Source organism: Equus caballus, chromosome 31, assembly GCF_041296265.1.
Source record: "Equus caballus isolate H_3958 breed thoroughbred chromosome 31, TB-T2T, whole genome shotgun sequence".
In the NCBI taxonomy this organism is placed as follows: domain Eukaryota; kingdom Metazoa; phylum Chordata; class Mammalia; order Perissodactyla; family Equidae; genus Equus; species Equus caballus.
Window position 1 is genome coordinate 9,457,080 of NC_091714.1, and position 25,228 is coordinate 9,482,307.

Genomic DNA, 25,228 nt, shown 5'->3' on the forward strand with positions numbered 1-25,228 from the left:
CGTGCCGGGGGTCGAGGGTGGTGGGCACATCCCCTCCTTAGGTCTCTGGCTTCCTTGGCTTCTAGCCGGAGCGAGCGGGCTTTAGACAGGCACCGGCATGAGCCATCCCACCAGCACCCACTTTTCCTAGGGAGGGGAGGGGTCTGCGTCTCCCAGCCTCGCCAAAGGGTCGCTGTGACACTGGTGGAAGGGGTCACGTCTCACTGGTGCTTCTTAATGTTGCAGACTCTGACCAGTGAGCTGTCCCAGGCCAGAGACGAGAACAAGAGGACCCACAATGACATCATCCACAACGAGAACATGAGGCAGGGCCGAGACAAGTACAAGACGCTGCGGCAGATCCGGCAGGGCAACACCAAGCAGAGGATCGACGAGTTCGAGGCCCTGTGAGGGCCCCGCCTGGACTGTGGGCAGCCGAGCCTCGCGCCGGGGCTCTGCGCAGGGTCACTGTCGGGCGCTAAAACGTGTCTTTGTAGCTCTCCAAATCTAGACCCCTCGTCGTATTCCAGTTCCTTTAAAAAGAGAGTAGTTATTTCCATGGGAACGTTCTGGGGCTGGGACCAGAGGAAGCTTCCCTGGGTTGTTTTTCCCAGTTGTATCATAGTGCCAAACAGGCCTGATTTTTATTAATATTGTTATTATTATTGGATCACTTTCTATTTTCTGCTCAGAGCAGGACTGATTGGATTAAGGAAAGATGCCTGTCAAGTGTGGATAACAAACTCCATGCCGGCATGTATGATACGAGATTCAGTATAATTAAAACCACATCGTGGCTTATATTCTGTGCCATACTTTTTTCTGGATTTGAAATTAGCTCCAATTGATTGATTTGTTCTTGATTTCTATGAAGGATCCATCTTTGTGTATTTATGTATTTTGAGGGGTGAAAATTATTTTGAAAACTGAGTCTGATGCTCTCTTAACATACATGTGCACACACACAATGATTTCCTTCTTCCTTCAGTGCAGTTGACAGAATCCTGGGACTGTCCAGGATAAACGATCCAGGAGGAGGACACTCTTGGATAAACTTCTCTTATTTTGTTTTTTTTGCCTAACAGTTAGAGGGCTATGTTGTTGGACTTATACATCTAATGAATGATCAGCTATAGAGCATAGTATTTATATGTAAGTGATAAAATGGGTTTGTAACTTTAGTTTAAAAAAGGGAAAGTTTCGTTCTGTATATTTTGTTACCTTTTACAGAATAATAAAAGAATTGCATATGAAAAACCATGTAACCACGGCACTTGATCTGGTGTGACGTGAGGGCAGGAACGAAGCTGATTAACTGGTAGAATCACCTCTGTAAAAATGCCTTTTTGTACTTTCCATGTTCTTTGTGCGTGTAATTGGCTATGCACATTCCAGTTTTCTATCAGAGCTTCTTGTTTGAAAAACACACACACACTATGTTGATAATTCAGACTCCAGCCATGAAGGGACTCTTGCGACCTGGGTATCGGCTCTTGTTTCCGCAAGAAGAACCTGTCCGGACCTATTTCCATTCGCTCCCACATCCTTGAAAAGCCGTTAAAATGTCAGTTCTCACACACCGCCGGTCCTGCTCATTCATATCCTTCCTTCTCGTGTTCTGTTTTGTCCTTTTCCTCTTTGGTCAGGTCGTCCTGTGCAGAGGAACCCTGTGCCGCAGACTTAAGAAATAAACGATGTGTAAGGCAAGATGCCCCACTGGATGTCTATGCGCATGTGTCTGGGCGGGAGGGAGGGCCCTTCTCGCCTCGACTGTCCGTGCAGCCCTGTCACCTGTCAGCGATGCTTTGTGGGGCCAGGTGGCCCTCCAGGACCTTAGCGCCTACCAGCCCGCAATGCCAGTCCTCACAGCACTCCACAGGGTTGGCTGACCTGCTTCTAGAAACAGTTTTCCACAGCAGAGTGGGAGGGATCAAATAGTCAGCCAGGCTCCTTTTTTCTCTCTGAAATGCACATACTGTGCAATGTAATTTTCACCATTTTATAAGCACTGGGAGACAAGTAACTTGAACGTTTATTGAAATCTGGCCATTTTCCACATCTCTCAAAGCACAGGTAACCAACCTGAGTCTTACTTATATAACATAATAATTGCTCTGTTTAACTTAACTATACACAGAGGGATAAAGAAGAACGTTTTAGCTACATGACAACTAGATGGACAGTGTTTACAGTGCAGAGGGCCTTTTCCAGCCGTGCGTCCACACCCAGTCCTTCAGCCCACCTTCAGGCACGCAGCCCTTGAAACACCCACTGCAAACTGGAACCTCCGCGTCAGTGCAGGATGAGTGTCATGTCTGTCCATAAATTGGGGCTGGAAAGAACTTTCTGCCATTGAAGCTTTGACTGTGAGCATGCGTCAGCACCGCCAGCTGGATCTTCCTCTGTGACGTGAGTGAAATGACAAATTAGCAACAGTGGGTCCCCACACCACTTTCCCATCCCTCTCCTGAGCTTTTTAAAAATGAGGACCGGCAAGAAAGGTATAAAGGAAGTTTTCACTTCAGCATAAGACCATATTAAAATGTCATCCACTGGTGAGTAAGAGAGAGACCCTCACCCCCAAGAGAACACACTCAGGAATTTCTCCCAGGGCCTGTGAGGCCTCAAAAGCCTGAAGCTGTTCAGTTTCCTCCAGGAGAGAACGGGCTTGGTGGGTTGGTTTTTTGAGAAGGGAGTCGCCCGTCTTAATACATGACCATGGCCGTGGACAGGTCGGGGTGTCTCTGACCAGGGACCAGGTTTGTTCATGGGAAGGAGTTCCTTAGAGGAACGGGGTGTGCTTTGGACAGTGTTCCTTTTAAAACAAATTGTAATTTCATGGTGAGTCTTGTTTATCCTCGGTTGGAGGCCTTGGAGACACATGTGCAGGTGTTCAGCTTGTCACAGTGTTGGGGAGCATATTGCTGGCAACCAGCGGGCAGGGCCAGGGTGTGCAGGCCCTCCCGAACAAAGGACTGCCCCCCACAAACCAGGAGCACCCCTGTTGAGCAAGACTGAAAAGCGTCACCCTTTTGTCCCACTCTTAATGAAATACTTTCTGCGTTGCCATTTCTTTGGGTTAAGAAGGTATTTTCCTTTAAGAAAATAATCCTTTTATGACTAACACCAGAAACAAAAGCAGACAGTGTACCCAGCCGATTTTGAGGCCTGTAATTTTTGTTTCTTGAGCAGGTCTAAATCTGATTTAAATTGCTGAAATACTTTGCTGTATTATCCGTCAGTTATAGAGTCAGAACGAGACTTTATGGTAATCTCCATTTATGGCGGGTTAGGCAATTTCAGAGCCATGAGAGCACCCGCCATCAGGGCAGCATTATTTTCCTTTTAATGGTATCCACGCAAGACAGTCACTAAGGATAAACCTTGTGTCTTGGGCCCAATAAAAATTGACAGACTTACTGGCCCCGAGCCTGGCTCCTCCCAGCAAGCGGTCGTTCACACCAAAGATGGCCTGGTCCCAGACGGTTAATTCGAGGCTCGCTTGCCTCAGCTGAGAGGGGCTTACATCCTTGAAAACAAAGGAGTGTTTCCACTGGGGACAGGCTTGCTTCTTCAGGACGGGGGACTTGAGTGTCAGTTTCTGTTGTTCTGGCAGAGTGAGACAGCTGCAGAGGGGAAAACGACACAAACCGTGTCATACCGCCCTCCACACGGCCCCCTTGCCCTCCCGGGACTGGCTCATCAGAGAGACCATCCGTGCCAAGGAAAGAGCTAAACCAGGAACTGAGGGTAATTTGGGATCCTGAGGCCACACGGCCCTTTGCCTTAATCTCCCTCTTGTTTGCGTCCAGCGAGTGACAGCATGGCTCATTAGACCCACTACCCAGGACTCTGCACACACAGGTTATCTCTTTTTAACCCTGTTCTCCTCAGGAGAATAAATTCAGAAGGGCCGGGTAACTTGCCTGAGGCCATGCAGATACGTGACAGTGGGAACATGAACTCAGTTCTATCTTAACACAGTAAGCCATCATTTTTCCATTGTCACTGACTGGGGGTTTCGCAATGCTGTATAATAATTAATGTGTTTGCTTTACTTTTGGAAACACTGACACACTTGTAATGAATTAGAGTGAACTATGCAGAGTCACCCATCTTACTGTTAATCCCAGAGGAGATGTTAAGCTAAGAGAATATTTACTAAACACTACCTTTTCTGTGCCGTGCCATGTCGGTAAATGCTGATTTACTGATAAGATTTGGGTTTCAGGTTAAAAGGTTGTGTTCCAAATCTAGCCTCGACATGTCCAAATCCCATAAGGTCTTGGAAATCAGAGTCTTTAACACACCTTCTGCTGACTTTTCATAGGAAGGCTAAAATAAGGCGAATTTAAAATGACATACTTTTTGCTGTTCCCTTACGGAACAGTATAAGTAACAGTATAAGTAATATTTGATTAAATCGAATACCTACCCCTTAACAAATGAGTTTAAGGTACCGTCTGACCGCACAGGTAAATTCTTGGCTCCCAGCACTACCAAACAGAGTTGACCATTAGGTGATGGGTGGTCGCCTGTCCCTGGAAGGAAAGCCAGCATTTACTGTCAACCCTACCACATGTTGGCACGCAATTCCGCCACCCCAAAAGTGACAGCTCAATGAAAGGATGTGTTAGGACCCTCGGGCCCCGAGGGAGCAGACAGGAAGAGGAGCACGCCTGTCATGGAAGGTTCTGCTGGCCCTGCTCACATGCTGTTCCACTGAACGGTCAGCATGATGGCAACATGGAAGGATGCTAAAATCCTACACACAGATGCTGCAGAGGGACCCAAGGAGAGGAAGGATGCAGAGGTTTTGGTCTAGTTGTAGCCAGTGATTTTGGGGAAAGTGGGGGCCCCGAGACATCTGTTGTAGGAGGTTGGTGATGCCCACAGATGCTGCTGCTCTGCTGGTGGCCCTGGGGGCTCCGGCAGCAGAATTTCCCCTCCCAATCAATAAGAAATCAGTAAATGACATGGTGGGATTGCGCGCTCTCCATCCTTATTTCCATACGCCCCGTGTTATCTAAGTTGGTCAAATCTCCTGTAAGCTCCTCGAGGACCTGTCCTTGATCTGTTCTCTTGCTGGGCAGCAGCTGCTCACGTGACTCGGGAGCAGGAAGTTATTCACTTGTGGGCCCTGCAGCCCTGAGACCTACTCTCGGTTCTCCAGGAGCCAGACTCCCAACGGTAATGCAGGGCGTGATTCTTCAAGAGGGGCCACAGCAGGCCTGTTTTCACCAGGGGGCCCATCTGAGCAGCCCCTTGGGAGGAAAGCCCCAGGGTTGGTGTCCTAACAGCCTTTTAAAGGGGGCATCAAAGGGCTGGTCCCGTTCGGCGCCATTCAGTTCCCTTCCAAGCGTGGACTCCAGAGAACCCTTCCCCAGGCCGCACTTCACAGCTCTTGATGAGAGTGCAGTGTGCAGGCTCAGCGGGCGGCAGAGGAAATGCTGGAAAATATTGTCCCACCTCTCAGCCCACCTGCTGCTCCAGGCTTTGGGGGTGGTGACACAGGGACAGACAAACATTCATGGGGCTGGAAGCCACCTACCTTCGTGAGGCCTCTGGAGCTGTGTGGGCCCTGCGGGGAGGACCAGCTTGGCCCGGACTGCAAGTTCTCCGTTATTTGGAGGAACAACGTCTTCGTATTTCTCTGTCTGGGGGCAAGAGGCAGAACTCAGAAGCAGGCTTCCCCAGCCCCCAGAACCTTCTGGGTTCCTCTGATTGCCTCAGCTCTGTCCATAAATATCCCTTCCCACCTCCACGCCCTGGCAAAGCCTCTGCAGGCCTGGGAGAGCCCGGAGGTGGAGTGGACATGCCCGTGCAGGACTGGTCTTCCATTCATGGTGATTCTTTACTCCCTTCCTCACCACCCCCAGCTCAGCCACCCAGGCAAACACAGCCCACCCGAGGCAGATGGGCTGTGGAGGCAGAGGGGCTCAAAGGCCCTGGCGCTTTCCCATGGGATGGTCCTAAGAGAACCTGCGAACAACCTGAGTTTGAAAACTCCAGTAAAATTAAGCCCCAACCAAGTCCATCCAGGTTGGTAAAGAGTCAAGCTACCCTTCCATGCCAGGGATTAACGCAGGCACTGGAGACAGCAGCGTCTCAGGCTCTGTGCCCCCAGCCCAGGAGTGGCTCTCCGGTCTGGGTGAGTCGGTCACTTCTTTGTCCCCAACTCCCCGGCAAATCAGGGAAGCCTTCACGGAGGAGGTGGGATTAAGTAAAGCCTCTGGCAGAACTTGGATAGCAGAAAGCATTCCAAGTGGATATTCCTAAGTAGGGGTCTGCAGATGGACTGAGGCGCTGAGAAGAGAAGGCACAGGTCACCAGGATGGTGACACAGGGGCTGTGGAGACCACACAGAGATGACCACGGGAGAGGTGGGACAGGAGAGGTGGGACTGGGCATCTCCCAGGCTGAGGACCCTCGGCCTGACCCTGTAGTGGCCGGAAACCAGACACGTTTGCATGCAGAGGCATCGTGAATCAGAGCACCCCTGGCTTCAGACAGGAAAGAGGCAGAACGGCACGTGGGACCTGGGCCAGGCCTGGTGGAGACGGGGCCTCACTGCCAGACTTCCACCGCCGGGATTGGCATGTCCTGTTGTCATTTCGTAGATGATGGAGCCCACTTTTTCTCATCCCAAGAGAAGTTAACCTTTCTCCCCAGCCCCTCCTCTCACCTGCAAGGCTTGTGAGCAGACCCTAAATCAACCAGCTTCTCCTCTCCCGGCCTAGCCGACCCCCGCCCTGAGGTAGGCCGCCGGGTCAGAGCAGGGACAGGAAATCCCAATGGTCAGGGCGGCCTCTGCCTGCCCAGAGCATTTGGCCCAATCACTGTCAGCTATCACTGTTTGGGGAGTGCCTGGGGTGGGAAACTAGAAACAATGCATTGTAGCCGCATGACTGAGGCGTGGTCCCAGCTGCCCAGCAGCCTGACCCCTACAGGTCATGGACTTTGGCTGGCAGCAGCTGTCACCCGGCTGAGGCCAAGGGACCCTGAAGCAAGTGGATCCACGCTGGAATTTGGGCTACACTGAGAGCTGGACTATTCGAGTACAAACCTGAGCAGGTAAAAACCGCTCAGCCTGACCCCACCAGGAGGGCCCGACGTGGAGCCTCGTCTCCCCAGGAAGTTCCTATTTAAGATCACAGCCAGACAAGTGCGTGATCCGTGTTGGGTCCAAGGCTTCCCGGGTAGGTTTTCTCTTCTTGGATGCCTCTGAAAGTCCCCATGGTGCGGGGGTGGGGACTGCTCAGTCCCAAACCAGACGTTACCTTGGCCCGGAGCTGATACCAGCGGAACGACTGCGTGGCGCTGTCTTCAAAGTCCCACGTGGCCAGAGGAATGATCACCTCTCCAAGAAACACCCTCCGGGCGAGCATCCCCAGGTGCCACACTGAGACCTGCAGCCGCCGGGTCACCAGCTGGGCGGACTCCACCTGGTACTGCAGAGGCAGAACAGAGACAGTCAGCTGGGCTCCCAGGGCCACAGCTCCGGGGCCACAGGGGCCTCCCTTCCACAAGGCGCAGCCAGGGTCCTGGTGTGTTGAGAGTGGGCCAGGCTGCTCGGAGTGAGGGGCCTCTCCCTTCTTAAGCACAGACTTCCCCCACTCTGCAAGGGCCCAGCGCTTGGTCTGGGGAAAAGCCTGGGCAGCCACCGAGCCCCCCTCCCACGGTCAGGTTCTCTCCCCAAGACAAGGATGAAAGTCTTTGTCCAGCGCAAGGTGCTCTGGAAATCCAGCCGAGACCTGTGCTACTGAACATCTGAATTTGCATGTGGCTGTCACTGCCCCCGCCAGGGTTGTCCAAAAATACAGAAAACAAGAATTCTATTTTTAAAACTTGCAAAGCGTGAGCTTTTAGGGCCGGCATTCACCCTGAGGGACAAGGCATGTGGAGGACGAGCCGGCCCGAGCTGGGGCTTGGGGGTCCTGCAGAGGCACTCCTTTCATGTCCCTACTCGGAGATCTCAGCAGCCCCAGGAGGATGAGAGAGCCTCCCCTCCCATCCCCCAGCCCATGGTGGGCTCCTGCCCCCAGGGAGACTGCAGGGCAGAGCCCCCTGTGAGCCTGACCCAGCACCCTTCTCGCAGGTAAGGGGACTGAGCCAGGCTTTCCAAGAGAGCTGGCCGACCCACCTCAGCCTCTCAGAGCCTCCTTCTGACCCTATCATTGGCTTTTCTCAATAATGAGCAAAAGCACAAGTTATTGAACTCTTAGCTCCCATCGGCCCCATAGAGTGGTCTTCAAGTGGGGTACCAGCACACCCGGCTTGCGCACCAAGGGGTGCTCCGCTTAGAAAGCTTGGAGGCTCAATATCTAGATCCTCACCTTTCACAGGCCCTTCTCTCAGATGGCAGAAGACAGTTTCCACAGCCCGAACCCCGCTCTGGTGCCTGCCCCAGGTTGCACAGCCCTGCCCTTGCGCTAAACAAAGGGGTAACGGGAAATACTGGTTTCTGCCAATCTCTTGATGATGGCTCAGCCTCTCCATCTTCCCATCTTTTCTGTCTTAGACACATTTCTATGAAGGATAAGGCTCGGCCTGTGTGGGGATATTCTGAATTTAAAAATAGATTAGGGACATGGATTCTTTTCAATCTATCTGGACAGTTTTCCAGGATAACCAAAATATTCACAATATGTTGGATAAAAATCCATGGATAAAGATTTCAAGTGATTTCTTTGAGATTCTAAGTGCATTTTAAAGAAGGTAGTTAAAACTTTAAAAATCAAACTGTATAATTAAATATTTATCTAAACTATAGTCAATCCTCATCTTTGTCTTATTTCATAAAATGTGAAATATTGGTTCACCTCTGTTTAGCACAGAATACCTCAATTAAACTTAGGATGACGAATTTTAGATATCCACTTAAAATGTGTGAGGGGTACACAGCTTTCCAGAATTCTTTGAGCAGGTACGTGAGCAGAACCATCTGAAGTCTAGGCTGTAGTGACCGGATACTGGCCTGGTCTCAGACCAGCAGCACCTCAGGCCCCGCCCACACCTGCTGAATCACAATCTACTTTTTAAAAAATATCCCTGGGTCCGGCCCAGCGGCGCAGCGGTTAAGTTCGCACGTTTCACTTCTCAGCGGCCCAGGGTTCGCTGGTTCAGATCCTGGGTGTGGACATGGCACCGCTTGGCAAAAGCCATGCTGTGGTAGGTGTCCCACATATAAAGTAGAGGAAGATGGGCATGGATGTTAGCTCAGGGCTAGTCTTCCTCAGCAAAAAGAGGAGGATTGGCAGCAGTTAGTTCACGGCTAATCTTCCTCAAAAAAAAAAAAAATCCCTTGGGGATTCCCATGAACATAAATTTTGTGAAGAGCTGGTAGTCTGTGGTAGATTAGAGCGATACTTCTATACTCCGTTTCCCCATTGGTAAATGAAGATTCTAATATTTGGGTCGGGAGTATATGAACTCTTGGCCACAGCAGGGGCGCAGAAAACAATGGCTTTTATTATTTCATGAATGGGACTCTTGTGACAGCTGCCCGGATGGCCTCTGGCTGGGAGTTCAGGAAGGTCCCTCTCGTCAAGGAAGGCAAAGCCCTCTCCTTTTGCAGTCTTGAAACATGGGATCCTTAGGCTGCCCAGCCTTGACTGGATGCATCTCCACCATCTGGACTGTTCTTCCTAGCTATCTGCACACACCAGACATCATTCCGACTCTCCCCTCTCAACCCGAGCGTGAGGCACTCCCTCCCTGTCTCTAATGATATTTCCTAGCACCAAAGAAAGTGAAAACCCAAGCAATTCCTCTATAAAATTGTTTTTCATAAAATGACTGTGTTTTTCATAAAGTAGGAAGAAACCTGGATTTGCCAGCTGTTATGATAAAGGAGCACCCTGGTGAAGATAGTAACTCAGTAGGTTAATGTGCTTGGGATCCCTCTCCGATCGCCATAAAAAGTCAACAGGACAAACCCGTTTTAGAAATTGAGAGGCAGCCAGGTTCTTTTTCACCATTTCCTTGGAAATGATTAATGAAGAGCTATTCTCCCGTCCAGCCAACACGGCACTTTTCCTGGACAAAGGCTGAGATTTATTTTCTACGAACTTGCCACTGATTGACAGAGCCCGCAGAAATGTATAGGTGTCTGCACTTATATTTAACTGACTCAAGAGTTTGGAAGAAACATCGGCTGGACTCCGGTCCCTTGTGCTCAGCCTGGGATGGGGGGACTCAGCACATGAATATTTGTCCAGCAAGTACCTTCACGGTCTCCTGAAAGGTCGGGTCCACCGTGTTCCTTTGGACTCCAGTCTTGCGTTTTCCCTGTGAGGATCTGTCCGGCAGCAGATAGGTCTTAACGTACCTGGTGGCCAAACACAGAGGGCGAGGTGAAAGCTCAGCGGGGGGCGGGCAGAGGTTCAGGAGGGGAATTGCGCATCAGCATTTTCTTTATCCTGCTCCCCGCTGAATATGGGGTTGATGGAAAGGGCTTAGTGGCCACCACCGCGAGGGAACAATGACAGTGCTGGCTACACAGCTTCTGGGCTACACAGTCTTTAGCTGTAATCCTCTGGAACGTTCCTGGGGGCATGAAGCTCCCCTGCTGTCCCCATGCCTTACTCCTGGAATCCACATCACTCATCACCTGCCATTTGGGGACGACCGTGGAACCAGAGGGTCTCGGGGCTCCGTGGGTGGCAGGTGCTCTAAGCTGCCTGGATATAGAGGCCATGTGCCAGCTTGTCCTCCCTCCACCTATCACTTCCCCTCAACCTGCAAAAAAAACAAAAAGTGGAAATGGAAAGGGCATGCCTCACACTTTGCTTTTCCCTTGTGGGGCCTTAAAGCCTGGCCTCCTGATGCTGAGGACCAGCTTCCGTCACCGAGGACCAGCAGGAAATACCTCCGCTGAGTCTGGAGGCCGCAGCTGGTAGAGGAAGCACGACAGAGACCATCTCTCCACTTGTACTCCGCCCACCCCCTGAAATCCTCTTCTAGGCCCCTCCCTCCACTCAGGTCTCGATACTGACTGCCCTTCTGGCTCCCCTGGCAGCTTTATTCATGGCAATGACCCTGCTTGCCCAGACCAGATGACCACAGGCTGGAAACAGGCTCAACTTTCCCAAAGCAAAATAGAACAGCAGCCCTCTCTTGATCGGGGTCCCACCTGGAGCCCCAGTCTCAGGCCTCTTCTTCCCTTTTAGTCAAACTTCTTGGAAAAGGTACTCAAGGCTCACTGTCACCAATTCCTCACCGTTCATTTACTCTTAAATTGTTGATCGTCATAAGATCTCACACATATAAACAGGATACATAAAATATACCTATATAGCTTACAGCTATATAATAATAAAATACACGCCCATGTATCTAGCTGGTTTATTGGGTAAAGTCCCTGTTTCCTTACTTATTTTCTGTCTGGTTGTTCTACCCATGATTGAGAGTGGGGTACTGACATCTCCACCTGCTACTGTAGAATTATCTATTTCTCCCTTCCATTAGGTCAGTTTTTGCTTTATCTGTCTTGATGGCCTGTTATTAGGTGCATAGACATTTATCACTGTTATATCATCTTGCTGTATTGAACCTTGTATTAATACATCATGTCCTGCCTTATCTTTTATAGCCTTTTTTGATTTAAAGTCTATTTTGTCTGATATTAGGATAGCCATCCCTGCTCTCTTTTGGTTCCCATTTGCATGGAATATCTTCAATTTGTGTCTTTGGGTCTAAAGCAAGTCTCTTGTAGTTGGCATGTAGTTGGGACCTACGTTTTTATCCATTCTGCCAATTTCTGTCTTTTGGTTGGAGAGTCTAAACCATTTACATTTAAAATAATTACTGATAAGGAGAGACTTGACTTGCTATTTGTTTCTATGCCTTAGAAGAGCTTTTGCGTCTCTCATTTCCTGCAATGATGGATTCTTTCCTGGTTAGTTGATTTTTTTGTGATGAAATGTTAAATTCCTTTCTCATTTCCTTTTGTGTATATTCTATAGCTGTCTTCTCTGTGGTTACCAAGGGGATTACATTTAATATCCTAAAGTCATAACACTCCACTTTGAATTTATACCATCTTAACTTCAATAACATACAAACAGCTCCGTCTTCACCTCTTTACATTGTTGATGTCACAAAATTACATCTTTATACATTGGGTGACCAAAAACACAAACAATAATTTTTAAGATGCGTTAATCTCTTAAATTATGTCAAAGACAAAGTGTGGAGTTACAAACAAAAGTCACAATAATAAGAAGAAACTAGTAATTTTTTTAATGCATTAGTCTCTTAAGTCATTGATGAAGATAATAAGAATAATAAGAAGTTTTCACACATTGAGGCATATGGGGAAGCCATTCTGGTTTAAATCTGATTCGGCCTAAAACTTGTTTTTCCCAGAGCAGTCGGATTTATGGCCCACTGAATATGCATTGTACGTCTGCTTCAAACATTTTCCCAAAGCAAAGAATGCCCTCTTTAAAGATAGGGATGGATGTCTCCCTTTCCTTGATGCCAATACCAATACTTCTTTGAAGACAAGCTTTCCTTGCCAGAGAACCAAGGTCAAGTTGACCTGCTGTGGATGTGCGCCAGAACATCTCCTTGTGACTTTGGGAAAAAAATTCTATTCCTGTCATGCCTGATGTATGTTCTTTGTTCTGAAACGGTATCTAACCATGCTGTAAACCACACTTCACCAGAGTACTTTCTTCCCTGGGGAAGAGAATACTTCCAGGCTGGTCCCCAACATTAGCTCCTTAAATATTTTTCTTATCTGCAGGTAGGTTATTGATTATTTGCACTGACATCACGTAGAAAACAAAAAGTGGATTACATATCATTGTTACAATAATACTAGCTTTTATAATTGCCTGTGTACTTACCTTTACTGAGAGCTTTATTTCTTCATACATCTTTGAGCTACTGTCTGGTAACCTTTCACTTCACCCTGCAGGAGGTCCCTTAAGCATTTCTTGCAGGACTAAGTCGAGTCTACCACTAATCTACCGTCTAGTGGTAACCAACTCCCTGAGCTTTTGTTTATTTGAGAATGTCTTAATTTCTCTCTTGCCTTCGAAGAACAGTTTTGCTGGATGTAGAATTCTTAGTTGACAGGTTTTTCTTTTAGTACTGTGAATATACGGACCCACCGCCTTCTGCAGTTTCTGATGAGACATCTACTGATCATCTTATTGAGGATTCATTGTATGTGACAATTCTCTTCTCTGTTGCTGCTTTCAAGATTCTCTCTTTGTCTTTGGCTTTCAAAAGCTTGTTTATAATGTGTCTCAGTGCAGGTCTTCTTGAGTTTATCTCACTTGGAGTTCAGTGGGCTTCTTTGACATTTATATTCATGTCTTTCATCAAATTTGGAAAGTTATCAGCTTTTATTTCTTCAAATATTCTCTCTGCCCCTTGCTCTCTCTCTTCTCCTTCTGAGACTTCCACGATGCGTATGTTGGTCCGCTTGATGGTGTCCCACAGGTCTCTGAGGTTCTGTTCACTCTTCTTTGATCTTTTTTCTTTCTGTTTCTCACGCTCAGTGATTTCCATTGTTGTGTCTTCAAGTTCCCTGATTCTTTATTCCACCTGCTCATATCTGCCTTTGAATCCCTGTAGTGAATTTTTCATTTCACTTATTGCAGTTTTCAGCTCCAGAATTTCCTTTTGCTTTTTCTTTAGGTTTTTGATCTCTTTATTGATATTCCCATTTTGTTCGTACATCGTTTTCTTGACTTTCTCCACACTTCCTCTAGTTCTTTGAGCATCTTTAAGACTGTTGTTTTAAAGTCCTTGTCTAGTAAACCTGCGCCTGGATCTTTCTCAGGGACAATTTCTGTTGATTTATTTTTCCCTTTGAATGGGCCAGACTTCCCTGTTTCCTTACATGCCTTATGATTTTTTTGTTGAACACTGGACACTTGTCTCTAATAATGTGTTGACCCTGGAAAACAGATTCTCTCCCTTCCCCAGGGTTTGCTGCTTTTTGTTATTGTTTCTTATTCTTATTTTTAAATTTATTATTGCAGACAGTCCCTGTGCCAAGGATCAGCATGAGGTGTAAACTTAAGGTCTTTCCAGATCCTTTCTGACCCTGTACCTGGGCATGCATGGTCACTTTCTAATTTTCCTTGTATACGCAGTTACTTTTTAATGTCCTAGTCTTTAGTATCTGGCTCCCAAGAAGGGAAAAAGAAAAATGAAGAGAGAAGACAAATAAGGGCACTGGCCCTTTAAATCTTTTGAAAATCACTTCAGCCAGTGGGGAAGAGGGGTGCAATAATAGGGAGAGATGCAACAACAGTGGCTGCCTCCTTGTCTGCACCTCTGTGATAAGAAGCAGCAATCAGAGAAGAGACCCCTCGTATTTGGAGGACAGGATCCTTTTTCCCACCCTGGCTCCTACAAGCCATGTGCAAGCTGCTCCAGGAATGCGTGCCAAAGAGTTGGGGTGGGGGACGGGCACTGCGACTGTGCTAGGAGCTGAAATTGACTGATAGTAACCCCAGTATACCATGCAAGCCTTCCCCTGGAAGTTGCAAGCCTTCGAAAGACTCCAGAGGTGCCAGCCCCATGGCTTAGTGGTTAAGTTTGGTGCGCTCTGCTTCGGCAGTGTGGGTTTGGCTCCTGGGTACAGACCTACACTACTCATCAGCAGCCATGTTGTGGTGGTGACCCACACACGAAATAGAGAAAGACTGGCATGGATGTTAGCTCAGGGCTAATCTTCCTCAGCAAAAAAAAAAAAAAAAAGACGCCAGAGTTCCAAAATAGTTACACCAGATAGAGTTTGCCAATGCAATCATTGTCTACATGTGGAGATGGATTCCTGATGCTTCCAACTCTGCCATCTTCCAGAATCCTCACTGGACTATGTTTTTCCTTTGGAAAGGGTTGAGTTTTGTTCTAGCAAGCATTTCACTTCCTGGCGACTCAGTTTGATCCTATCAAGGCTTGATTTTGCCTAGTTAGGATGGGTTGCAGTAGCCTTTACCCAGGACTAGAGAAGCCTTACTATTAAGGTATGTCTTTTTCAGAGTCCAGTGAATGCCCCGGGTATCCAGCAAAGTCTCCACTCTGGATGGTCAGAATACCAGTCTTTCCCAGCCGGGTGTAACTCCCGGATTTTTTGTTCAACTCTCACCCCCCAGTGGCTGTCCCTTGACAGACCTCATGAAATCTTGTCCTGCATGTGAGCAGGTTAGTATTTGGCCAAAGCCTCCAGGGGATCTCTATATGGATCTTTAGGCCTACCTTCTCTGTGCACTTCCCACCTCACTTGCTGAAGAGCAATATTTGTCGAAGGTTTACGATGTTCTAGACACTGTTCTGAAGGCTCCACATGGGCTAATGCAGGGAAACACCACAACAATCCTTTGAAGTAGCTGCCATTATCACCCCCGTGTTACAGTGAGGAAACTAAGACACGAGAAGTTGAGTAACTTGCCCAAGATCAAACCATGTTAACAGTGGAGCCAGGGGTCCCATGTCCATACTCTCAACCACATCACTATAGTCCTATTGAGAATTATAGCAGAGGTAACGTGCTTGGAAGGTCAAGGCTTGAATAAACGTTTCTGATGGGAATGGAGATGAGTCTGAAGAATGGACGGGATTGGGATTTCTATCGTGGGAGTAGAGTAAGGAAAGTGGTTCAACACAAACACGAGAAAAGCCTCACAGAGTCATGTGCCGCATGACGACATTCTGGTCAATGATGGACCCCATATATGACGGGGGTCCCATAAGATTAGTGCCATCGAGCCTAGGCGTGTAGTAGGCTGTACCATCTAGGTTTGTGTAAGTACATTCTGTGATGTTCGCACAAGGACAAAATTGCCTAACAACGCATTTCTCAGAAGGTATCCCCATCATTAAGCGACACATGACTGTATTTGGAAAAAGTCAGGGGATAGTTTTGAACAATAGCTATTCCAATTTCCAGTTTCCCTGGAGCGTATGGTACAGGTAGGGCAATCGAAGTTAAGACTGGAAAGACAGGAGGGACCCTGTTACAGAGAACCATAAGAGCCACAGCAACGCCGGAACTTGTCTGGTGCTGAGGAGCTACTGAAGGTTTCAGAGCAGAGGAGGGTCTGACTGGACCAACAATTCATTCTTTTTCCTCAGCTGGTAATTAAAACAGTGTGCTAAAAGTTTTCTCAGCAGGGAGAGGGAAAAATGTGGTCCTTACCTTAAACCAGGCACAAAAAATCAATTCCAGTTCTAATGTGAAAGGACCTAAGTGTGAAAAAACTCTAATAGAAGAAAATAGAGGAGAATATATCTACAACCTTCAGGTGGAATTCTTCTACAGGCTCAAAAAGCGGACATTTTAAAGCAGAAGGTTAATAAATTTGACATTATCAACTTCTGTACAAGAAAAGTCATCATAAACAACGCTAGAAAGCAAGCAACAGCCAGGAGAAGATCTATAGAATACATATAAATAATGATGAATTGTATTAAAAACGGATTTAAAAACCAAACTCCTGTAAATAAGTAAGACAATGACAAAAATTCAGTACAAAAATGGGCAAACGCTATGACTAGGAAGTTCACAGAAGGGGAACCTAAGTGGCTGACACCCTATAAAAAGTTGCTCATCTTGGGGCTGGCCCGGTGACATAGTGCTTAAGTTCTCACACTCTGCTTTGGCAGCCCAGGGTTCACCGATTCAGATCCTGGGCAGACCTGGCACTGCTCATCAAGCCGTGCGGAGGCTCCGCCCCACATAGAAGAACTAGAAGGATGTACAACTAGGATATACAACTATGTACTAGGGCTTTGGGGAGAGAAAATAAAAAAGAGGAAGATTGGCAACAGATGTTAGCTCAGGGCCAATCTTCCTTACCAAAAAAAAAAAAAAAGTAAAAAAATTATTTTTTAAAAAAAGTTGCTCAGGAGCCAGCCCAAGTGCAACAGTTAAGTTCGCATGTTCCACATCAGCTGCCCGGGGGTTGCTGGTTCGGATCCCAGGTGCGGACATGGCACTGCTTGGCAAGCCATGCTGTGGTAGGCGTCCCACGTACACAGTAGAGGAAGATGGGCATGGGTGTTAGCTCAGGGCTAATCTTCCTCAAAAAAAATAAATAAATAAAGTTGTTCATCTTTTTAGTAATCAGGGAAAGGCATGTTAAAATAATGAGGAGATACCACTTCGTATCTATCAACTGAAAAAAAAAATTTTAATCTCCCTAGATTGTGTGACACAGGATTTTAATTTTATTTTTCCTATATGGAAAGTCAAATTTTCCAACACCACTGATTGAAGTTGATATTTCCACACTGATTACTAATAGCCTCTTGATCATGTAAGTTCCCATGCATGCTAAGGTCTGTGTCTGGACTTCGATTCTGTTCTGTTGACCTACTTGTCTATTCTTGTATCAATTACACATTGTTTGAATCACTACAGCTTTAGAATAATTCTTGATATAAGTCCCTTTAGTTTTGTTCTTTTTTTACAATTGTCTTGGTTATTCTTGGACTTTCACTTTTCCATATAAACTTTAAAATCAATGAGTCTATCATCTTATGTCAAAACTTAGAGAAAGAAACTTACGGATTGCACTTTTTCTTCTTCTCTTCTCCATAGGCAAGGTTCTTACAGGCCTTGATGCATATTTCTAAAGAGTGGGTCTTGAAGCAATAACGAATGGCAAATTCTATTTCTCCAGTGACATTGGCTTTATCAAAATTGCCCATCTCTGTACAAGTGCTGTTAATGCTAATTAAACTTCCCTGAAATCAAGAATGACAGATGGAATAAATTACTTCATAGTTAATCCATTTTTTTGCAGTTACGGTTTCAAGACATCAAATAAATCAAAAATTCACACAGAGCATGCATCCTGACTCACATTCAGTTAATAATGCACCAGTTTGTACTTTCCCAAAATAAGTTGCCACATATTCTGCCCTAAGGAGATGGGGAAATCTTCAGAAGGTCCTGTCTTGACCAGATACGGGCTTTGCTTAGTAATAAAGGTTACACAATCTCGTTCTTTAACACAAATCACTTGGAATGAAGTGGACTGTCTCTTGTGCAATTCTGCAAAGATAGCTCTCGGAGGGCAGATGGTATCCATGGCAGGACCAGCCACGTGGAAAGCAGCAGAGTGTGGGGCTATGTGCCTGTGACCGAGAATCAGATAAAGCTGCATTCAAATGCTGGTTCTGCTACTCGTTCACTGCGTCAAAGTCTAAATGGAAGAATGAACACTGGCCTCACGGGGTTACGGCGAGGAGCAAACGGAATAAAGTGGGTAAAATACGCAGCCAAAGACAACGATCAAATGTCTTTAAATTTTTATGGGGACCTAGGATGAAAAACAAAACCGCCATCACAAGTCAGGGCACGTAGATGGGCGCTCTAAGCTTAGGTGATGTTGACGAGTAGCATAGAATGCCTGTGCCCGAAACACAGAACAGACTGCCTTATCACTGTTAAATTTGCTTAAATGTCTGCCCCCATTTGCATGCAACCAATCTCAACGCTGACTCTACAGAAATAGGGAACCCTAAGTGATTTCCACTTCTAATTCCTAACAAGTTCCTCCACGCTGGAAAGCATCCTGAAAAGAAACTAAGAAGAAAGCCTGGGGTTTTCCGTCTCACTGGAGAGAGAGAAAAACAAAACAGCACCAACAACTCATCAGAGGGACTCGGACCTGAATTAACTAATGCCAGGAACACAACCAACGCCACCACACCCAGTCACCGGCTCTGAAAAATGTCATCTGTCAACACCCACACAAGGGTTAGAATGGAAAACCATTTAAAAAATTTTCACACTCAAAAAGGCATGGAGGGGTGAGACAGCATGAATAAGCGAGTTACAAAAGAGCAAAGATAGAAGACAATGCATAGGGAAGCTTGGCAAATGGCGTGAGCCGCTTGAAGGAGGAATGAGGTGGATGTAGGAAGGTGCTAAAAAGTGCTCATAATTAGCGGCCAACCCGGTTGCGCAGTGGTTAAGTGCGCACGTTCTGCTTCGGTGGCCCAGGGTTCACCGGTTCGGATCCCGGGTGTGGATATGGCACCGCTCATCAAGCCATGCTGTGGCAGGCGTCCCACATATAAAGTGGAGAAAGATTGGCACGGATGTTAGCTCAGGGCCAATCTTCCTCAGCAAAAAGAGGAGGATTGGCAGCAGCTGTTAGCTCAGGGCTAATCTTCCACAAAAAAAGGAAAAATTCTCATAATTAAACTGACATTCACTGTGGGACTTCACTTCAGACTAAATCGTATTACACCAACTCCTCTGCCAAGAACAAATAAAAAACTGAATTAAACAGCAAACTGTTTCAAGGCAGCATAGAGCTACCGAGACAGCCAGGACCCAAGGGTCCGAGATACTGAAGAGAAGAGAAGCACAGTGAGGTGAGCAGCATTTCCCTCTGGGCATTTGTTCATATATGCACGCAGCACAGAGCTGGACGACTGAGAAGTCAAGCCAAACACAACAGCAATGAGGTTCAGAAGCTGAGCAAGCTTTTCAGCAATCTAACAGGGTTGGGCGACAAAAACTAGCATCCAAGGCTAGGAAGGCACGCAGAACTTGAGTCGCTAAGCCCAGAGAAAAGAGCAATCGCTGGAATGAGAGTGCCTGCCACGAGATGCTGCTTGTCCTCTCGAGGTGTTTGCTGAAGTGGAAGCTGTCACTGAGAGGCTGGGAAGCTTAAAAATGCTTTAGCAGTTTCTTCTTACTAGACAGAAAAAATGGGAGTTCAAGCCCACCACAGAGAAGGGCTCGGTGAAGCTTCAACCTTCCAGTTGGGACCCCTCAAAGGCTTTCTTCCTAGGAGTAGGAGTCAACTGGAAATGAACCAGTCCTCGCAAAGACTGAAACGTAGCTTTGAAAGATCTCAGTTCCAGATGGGTGAAGACTGTTTGCCTCCACGCTAGCTGTCTGCTGGGAGCAAAAGAAAATTCTCTCTGAAGGAAGATAACATCCGCCTCCCCGGTTCGAGTGGGGACTCTGTGGGGGCAGGGATGCTACATGTGTCTGCCCTCAATTTCATCTCCAGCACCCAACTCAGGGCCCGGCCCCTGGTACATCCTCCATAAATATTTATGAAGTGAATAAAGAAAGCACTTGAAATATTCTGATTTTAAAAGTTCTCTATGTAAATGTTACGGCAGGATGCGCTGCCTCGTGCCTGAAGGAGCAAAAGAATCCAGTGAGAAGATTCAGGTGGTCGTCCTAAACTTGCATAACTTTCGTTAAGTCACTTAATCACAGATTCCAGAGCAAAATTATTTAAAAATAAAACTGCATGTAGGACTACCATAATAAAATTACTGAAAATCAAAAAGAAAAATCTTAAAGGCAGAGGAAAAAAAGATATGTTACCTTCAATGGAGGAAACAATAAAGGCAGGAGAGGATGGAATCCAAAGCATGGCCGGGGCGACTGGCTTCTAGTTGGGTGGGGAAAGGCGGGTAGGTTGGGTGCAGACTCTGGGAGGTTAATTTTGGTATTAGGAGGATTAGAGAATTCCAAGCTGGTTCTACTTTTTTTGTAAAGTAGGAAGGGAGGTTTATTTGTTGAGAATGAGGAGGAAGAGTAGGGGAGAATTTTGAAGAGGATTGGAAAGACTGGAGAAGGTGTGGTGTGTGGTTGTTGCGGAAAGCAGGACTCTGAGCTCCCCAGAGAAACAAACACATCAGGATCAGGACTGCTGGCACGGCAGGGGCACATCTGGAGTTGGTGACACAATAGGGCAGACCTAATCCCCATACACTCATACTGGGCATTAGGTCTGCCCTACTGTGTGCACAGCTGTTCAGGTGCAAGGACAGAGAAGGTTACACCCGGTTCATCCAGCCTGATGCCCAGAATTAGAAACCATCCAGGAAACACTATAGTCACTCTTCCTTCATTTTGTAAGTAAATAATTGGAGGTCAAGATAGGTTGAGACCCACCCAAAAATTGCAGAGCAAACAGAAGTAGGGCTGGAAGTGGACCTGGGCTCCTAATGCCTCGGGCCATCCACTGATGGTGGCGTCTCTGAGTAATCCACCTGCTGTGCCTGCTTAGCCAGGGGAAAGGACAGCCTCAGGGAATGAGAGGACAGCAGAGCAGGTCCCCTGGTCAAGCATATTCCTTCTGAGATAACTATGACTCCATCACCATCGCCCTGGGAGGGTTTTCTGGTTCTGTTTTCCCTGTAGCCAGACCAGAATCTTCAAGCAGGTCGAAACTTTGAGCAGCGTGTGGAGTCCACCAAGAGGTCCTGGCCCAGAAGAGCAGCTGAGAACTCAGCCCGACTTTGGTAGAGCCATGGGTGCTGTCTGCGTGTGAAAGAAAAATCAACCCAAGCAAGGGAGACCTACCTACTTAAGGCAGGCAGGGAGCCTTCGGCGACCTTCTCGAAAGGTCACAGCTTATCTACTCTAACTGCAAGCGAGGCCGGATGCCCTTTTATTTTACAAAGGCAGAAAGCAACGAGCCGACTGAAACCACAGCTATAGTAAAAATAAAGAAAGAAATCCTGATCACTGAGAGCTACCCCCAGAGCCTCCTAGCGCAGTGGTCCAGCTGGGGGCGATGGAGCCAGCCTAGCAGCTCCGGGCCCCGACACTAAGTGGCCACCAGTGGGATCTTGAGCAATTTTCTTACCCTCCGTAGCCTGGTTTCCTCACCTGTAGAATGGAGATCCATTCGTAGGATTGATATGAGCCTCACCGAGTCAACGCGTCTAAACAGACTGAGAACTACGCCTTACACAGCAAGTTTATTAACCTTTTGAAGATGCCACCCAATGGGGCGAGCAAATCATTTCCTTTGTTTTTCTTTCCTTTCTCCTTTCTTTCCTTTTTTATTGTGAAATTATAATATACTAAAAAGTACATGTAATGGATAAATATGATTAAATAATAATTATAAGATGAACATCCGTGTACCCACCACTCAAGTAAAATAACAAAACTGGGACCTCAGAAGCGCCCAGGGGCCCTTCCCTTATCCAGGCCCCTCTATTCCTGTCCCTGAGTAAACGCTGTTTCAAATTTTTCTGTTAGTCATCCTTGTTTTCCTTTATGGTTTTATTAATTAGTATATATCCCCCAAACAATATATTGGTTAGTTTTGCCTGATTTTGGAATTTACAAAATTAGAATCACACTGTGTATATATTCTCCTATAACTTAATTTCTCTTGATATTACGATTTTTTAAATTCCTCTATGCGGTCAGGTGTAGTTTTAGTTCGTTCATTGTCACTCCCAACAGTATTCCATTAGATGAACAGGCCATACATTTACTTCCTTTTTTTCACTGTTTTTGAATCAAAATACATAAATATGGGTAGACATCAGCTAAACACAACACTCTTTAAAAATATCAGTGCAGGGGCTGGCCCAATGACATAGCGGGTAATTTCGTGCACTCTGCTTTGGTGGCCTGGGGCTCACAGGTTTGGATCCCAGGTGTGGACCCATATACCATTCATCAAGCCATGCTGTGGTGGCGTCCCACATACAAAAAACAGAGGAAGATTGGCACAGCTGTTAGCTCAGTGACAATCTTCCTCAAGCAAAAAAAGATTGGCCACAGCTGTTAGCTCAGTGCTAACCTACCACACACCCCCAAAAAATATATATATCACTTCAGCCAGAGGAATTCTGAAATACAGAAGGAAAACCTCAGTGAGTTGTGTGTGATGAACAGGGCAAACATTTTGAGCCAGTCCCTACTTACAAGTGACCCAAACACCATGACAATGTCCTAAACTTATGTTTAAAGGAAACAACTGGGGAGTTGAATTTTTCCTTTGATGGTTAAAAACCTGCTCTCCCTCAAACTTATGCCACCCTCCTGCCCATCCCTGTTGAAGAAGCTTGAATATGTAATTCATGTGGTCTCTTCTGCCAATCACAACGTCTTCACTGGGAGAGAAAATGTAAACTACAAGAAAACATTGATATAAATATATTCCTTCTCAGCTTTTTTTTTTAAGATTTTATTTTTTTCCTTTTTCTCCCCAAAGCCCCCCAGTACATAGTTGTATACTCTTCGTTGTGGGTTCTTCTAGTTGTGGCATGTGGGATGCTGCCTCAGTGTGGTTTGATGAGTGGTGCCATGTCAGCACCCAGGATTCGAACCAACGAAACACTGGGCCGCCTGCAGCGGAGCGCGTGAACTCAACCATTCAGCCACAGGGCCAGCCCATTAGCTTTTTTTTTTTTTTTTTTTAAAACAGAAGTATAAACAAAATTGAAACTCAGACAAGAACTCTGATAGGACTTTTTTCTCCCATGGAAGTGCTTGGGAGTTAACCGAGGAGGTCTGCGCTCCACCACATTCTAACTCCCTCTGATGACTGGAGTTTTCTTTTTTTTTTTTTTATTTCTAACAAATTGGACTTTTTTCTTCTCACAAAACATTACACGCTTATAGAGAAAATACCGGAAACACACATGAGCCAAAAAAAACTATAATCCCACAATGCAGCATCAACATTTTGGTATAATCCTTCCAGCTGTTTTGCAATGTCTATAATATAATCACTTTATTTTTATAAACATGAGCTAATACTGTTTTGTAACCTTATATTTTCATTTATCAATAACATATTTTCTATGCCATTAATATTCTTCGGCCACATTTTTTTGTTGTTTGTGTGTGTGTGTGTGTGTGTGAGGAAGATTGTGGCTGAGCTAACATCTGTGCCAATCTTCCTCTATTTTATGTGGGATGCTGCCACAGCATGGCTGGACGAGCAGTGCTGGATCCGCACCCAGGATCTGAACCTGTGAACCCTAGGCCACCAAAGCAGAGTGCACAAACTCACCAATATGCCACTGGGCTAGCCCCAACCACATTTTTGTTTTTTCTTTTTTTGAGGAAGATCAGCCCTGAGCTAACATCTGCTGCCAATCCTCCTCTTTTTGCAGAGGAAGGCTGGCCCTGAGCTAACATCCATGCCCACCTTCCTCTACTTTATATGTGGGACGCCTGCCACCACATGGCTTGATGAGCAGTGCCATGTCTGCACCCAGGATCCAAACCGGCAGACCCCGGGCCGCCAAAGCAGAACGTGGGAACTTAACTGATATACCACTGGGCTGGCCCCCACATTATTTTTTAATAGCTGCAAAGTAGTCCCCTGAATAAATGTACTATAATTTATTTAACCTTATTTTGGACATTTCAGTCATTTCCAAATTTTAAAAATTAAAACAACAATGATGGTGCCTGGACATCTATGTTACAGACATTTTGAGCAACATTCACGATCATTCTTAAAGACTATTTCCTGTAACTTACATTGGACTAAAGAGAACACGCATTTTAAAGGCTTTTGATCTATATTGCTAATTGCCCTCCAGGTCACCCCAGCAGTTTACGGGAATGCCCGCTGCTCCACACCTTGCCAACACTGAGCTGTATCATTTCAAAAATTTGCTAAAATCGTCCTAAAATAGTGCTTGCTCTAATTTTGCACTGATTTAACTACCGGGGGAGGTTGAGTATTTCCCCTGTTAATTGCCCATTTATCGTTCTCCTTTGGTAACAAATAGAGATTTCATAAGCTTTTTCTAGCCCCAACTTCCCATTTCTGGGGGACTGTCAACATCTCTCCGGGGTTGGCAACATCCTTGGGCAAGAAGCATAATCAGTTATTTGTTTTGTGGGAGTTTAGTTTTCTCAAACGAACAGTGCTTCAATCTAAAGGGAACAGGTTAGGATTAAACGCATAATAATTCAATCTCATGATGATAAAGGTTAAGGGCATAAATCAGAGACCTTAGAAGAAGGAACAATGGACAGCCCTGGTGAATTTGCACTGGGGTTTGGAGGAACAATCCTAAGAAAGAGGGTCTGGGTAAGATGAACACACCCACAGCATCCCCTTACCCCAGCCTCATCCCCCCGAACTCGTAAAGGTCAGCTTCTAGGTGGATCAGCCCCAAGTGAGCGAATCTGGACCAGGGCTGGGGTCAGGAAGACAACTCAGTTTAAGAGTTTAACAAGTACCGTGGGATAGTACAAAAAGCCTGGGCTTGACTCACGTGGCCCCGAGCATTGGACCAGTTCTGCAGTTACCCTATGACCTTAGCAAGTCACCTCACCTCTGTGAACCTCAGGTTTCCCATTTGTGAAATGGGATAATAGCATCCACAGGACATTATCGTTGAAAGTACGATTGAGAGGTGAAGCGCCTAGCTCAGGAGCTGGCACATAGTAGGTTTTCAATAAACATAGTTATGATAAGGATTAAGCCAATCATTCCACAAATATTTATTGAGTGCCATTTAAGTATCAGGC

The 25,228-nt window shown here is 46.4% G+C and overlaps 2 protein-coding genes across 15 annotated transcripts in view; one reads left to right on the plus strand and one right to left on the minus strand.

Annotated features, from left to right (window-relative positions):
- Window positions 1–1,686, plus strand: part of EZR (ezrin) — a 50,868-nt gene extending 49,182 nt beyond the window's left edge. For both annotated transcript variants that reach the window (XM_023632897.2, XM_070256297.1), the window contains exon 14: window positions 226–1,686. In XM_023632897.2, the coding sequence (XP_023488665.1) occupies window positions 226–390 (165 nt within the window). In that variant the 3' untranslated portion in view covers window positions 391–1,686. The remainder of the gene's footprint in view (window positions 1–225) is intronic.
- The window catches only part of SYTL3 (synaptotagmin like 3), an 86,192-nt gene continuing 61,992 nt past the window's right edge, over window positions 1,029–25,228 (minus strand). For 11 of the 13 annotated variants that reach the window (XM_005608113.4, XM_023632891.2, XM_001501005.6 and 8 more), the window contains 7 exons: window positions 17,516–17,694; window positions 10,207–10,309; window positions 7,260–7,430; window positions 5,531–5,636; window positions 4,415–4,520; window positions 3,400–3,605; window positions 1,994–2,381 (listed from right to left, as the gene is read on the minus strand). In XM_005608113.4, the coding sequence (XP_005608170.2) occupies window positions 2,272–2,381; window positions 3,400–3,605; window positions 4,415–4,520; window positions 5,531–5,636; window positions 7,260–7,430; window positions 10,207–10,309; window positions 17,516–17,694 (981 nt within the window). In that variant the 3' untranslated portion in view covers window positions 1,994–2,271. Of the gene's footprint in view, window positions 2,382–3,399; window positions 3,606–4,414; window positions 4,521–5,530; window positions 5,637–7,259; window positions 7,431–10,206; window positions 10,310–17,515; window positions 17,695–25,228 lie in introns of all 13 variants that reach the window. The other 2 variants (XM_023632895.2, XM_070256296.1) reach the window with 1 other exon arrangement.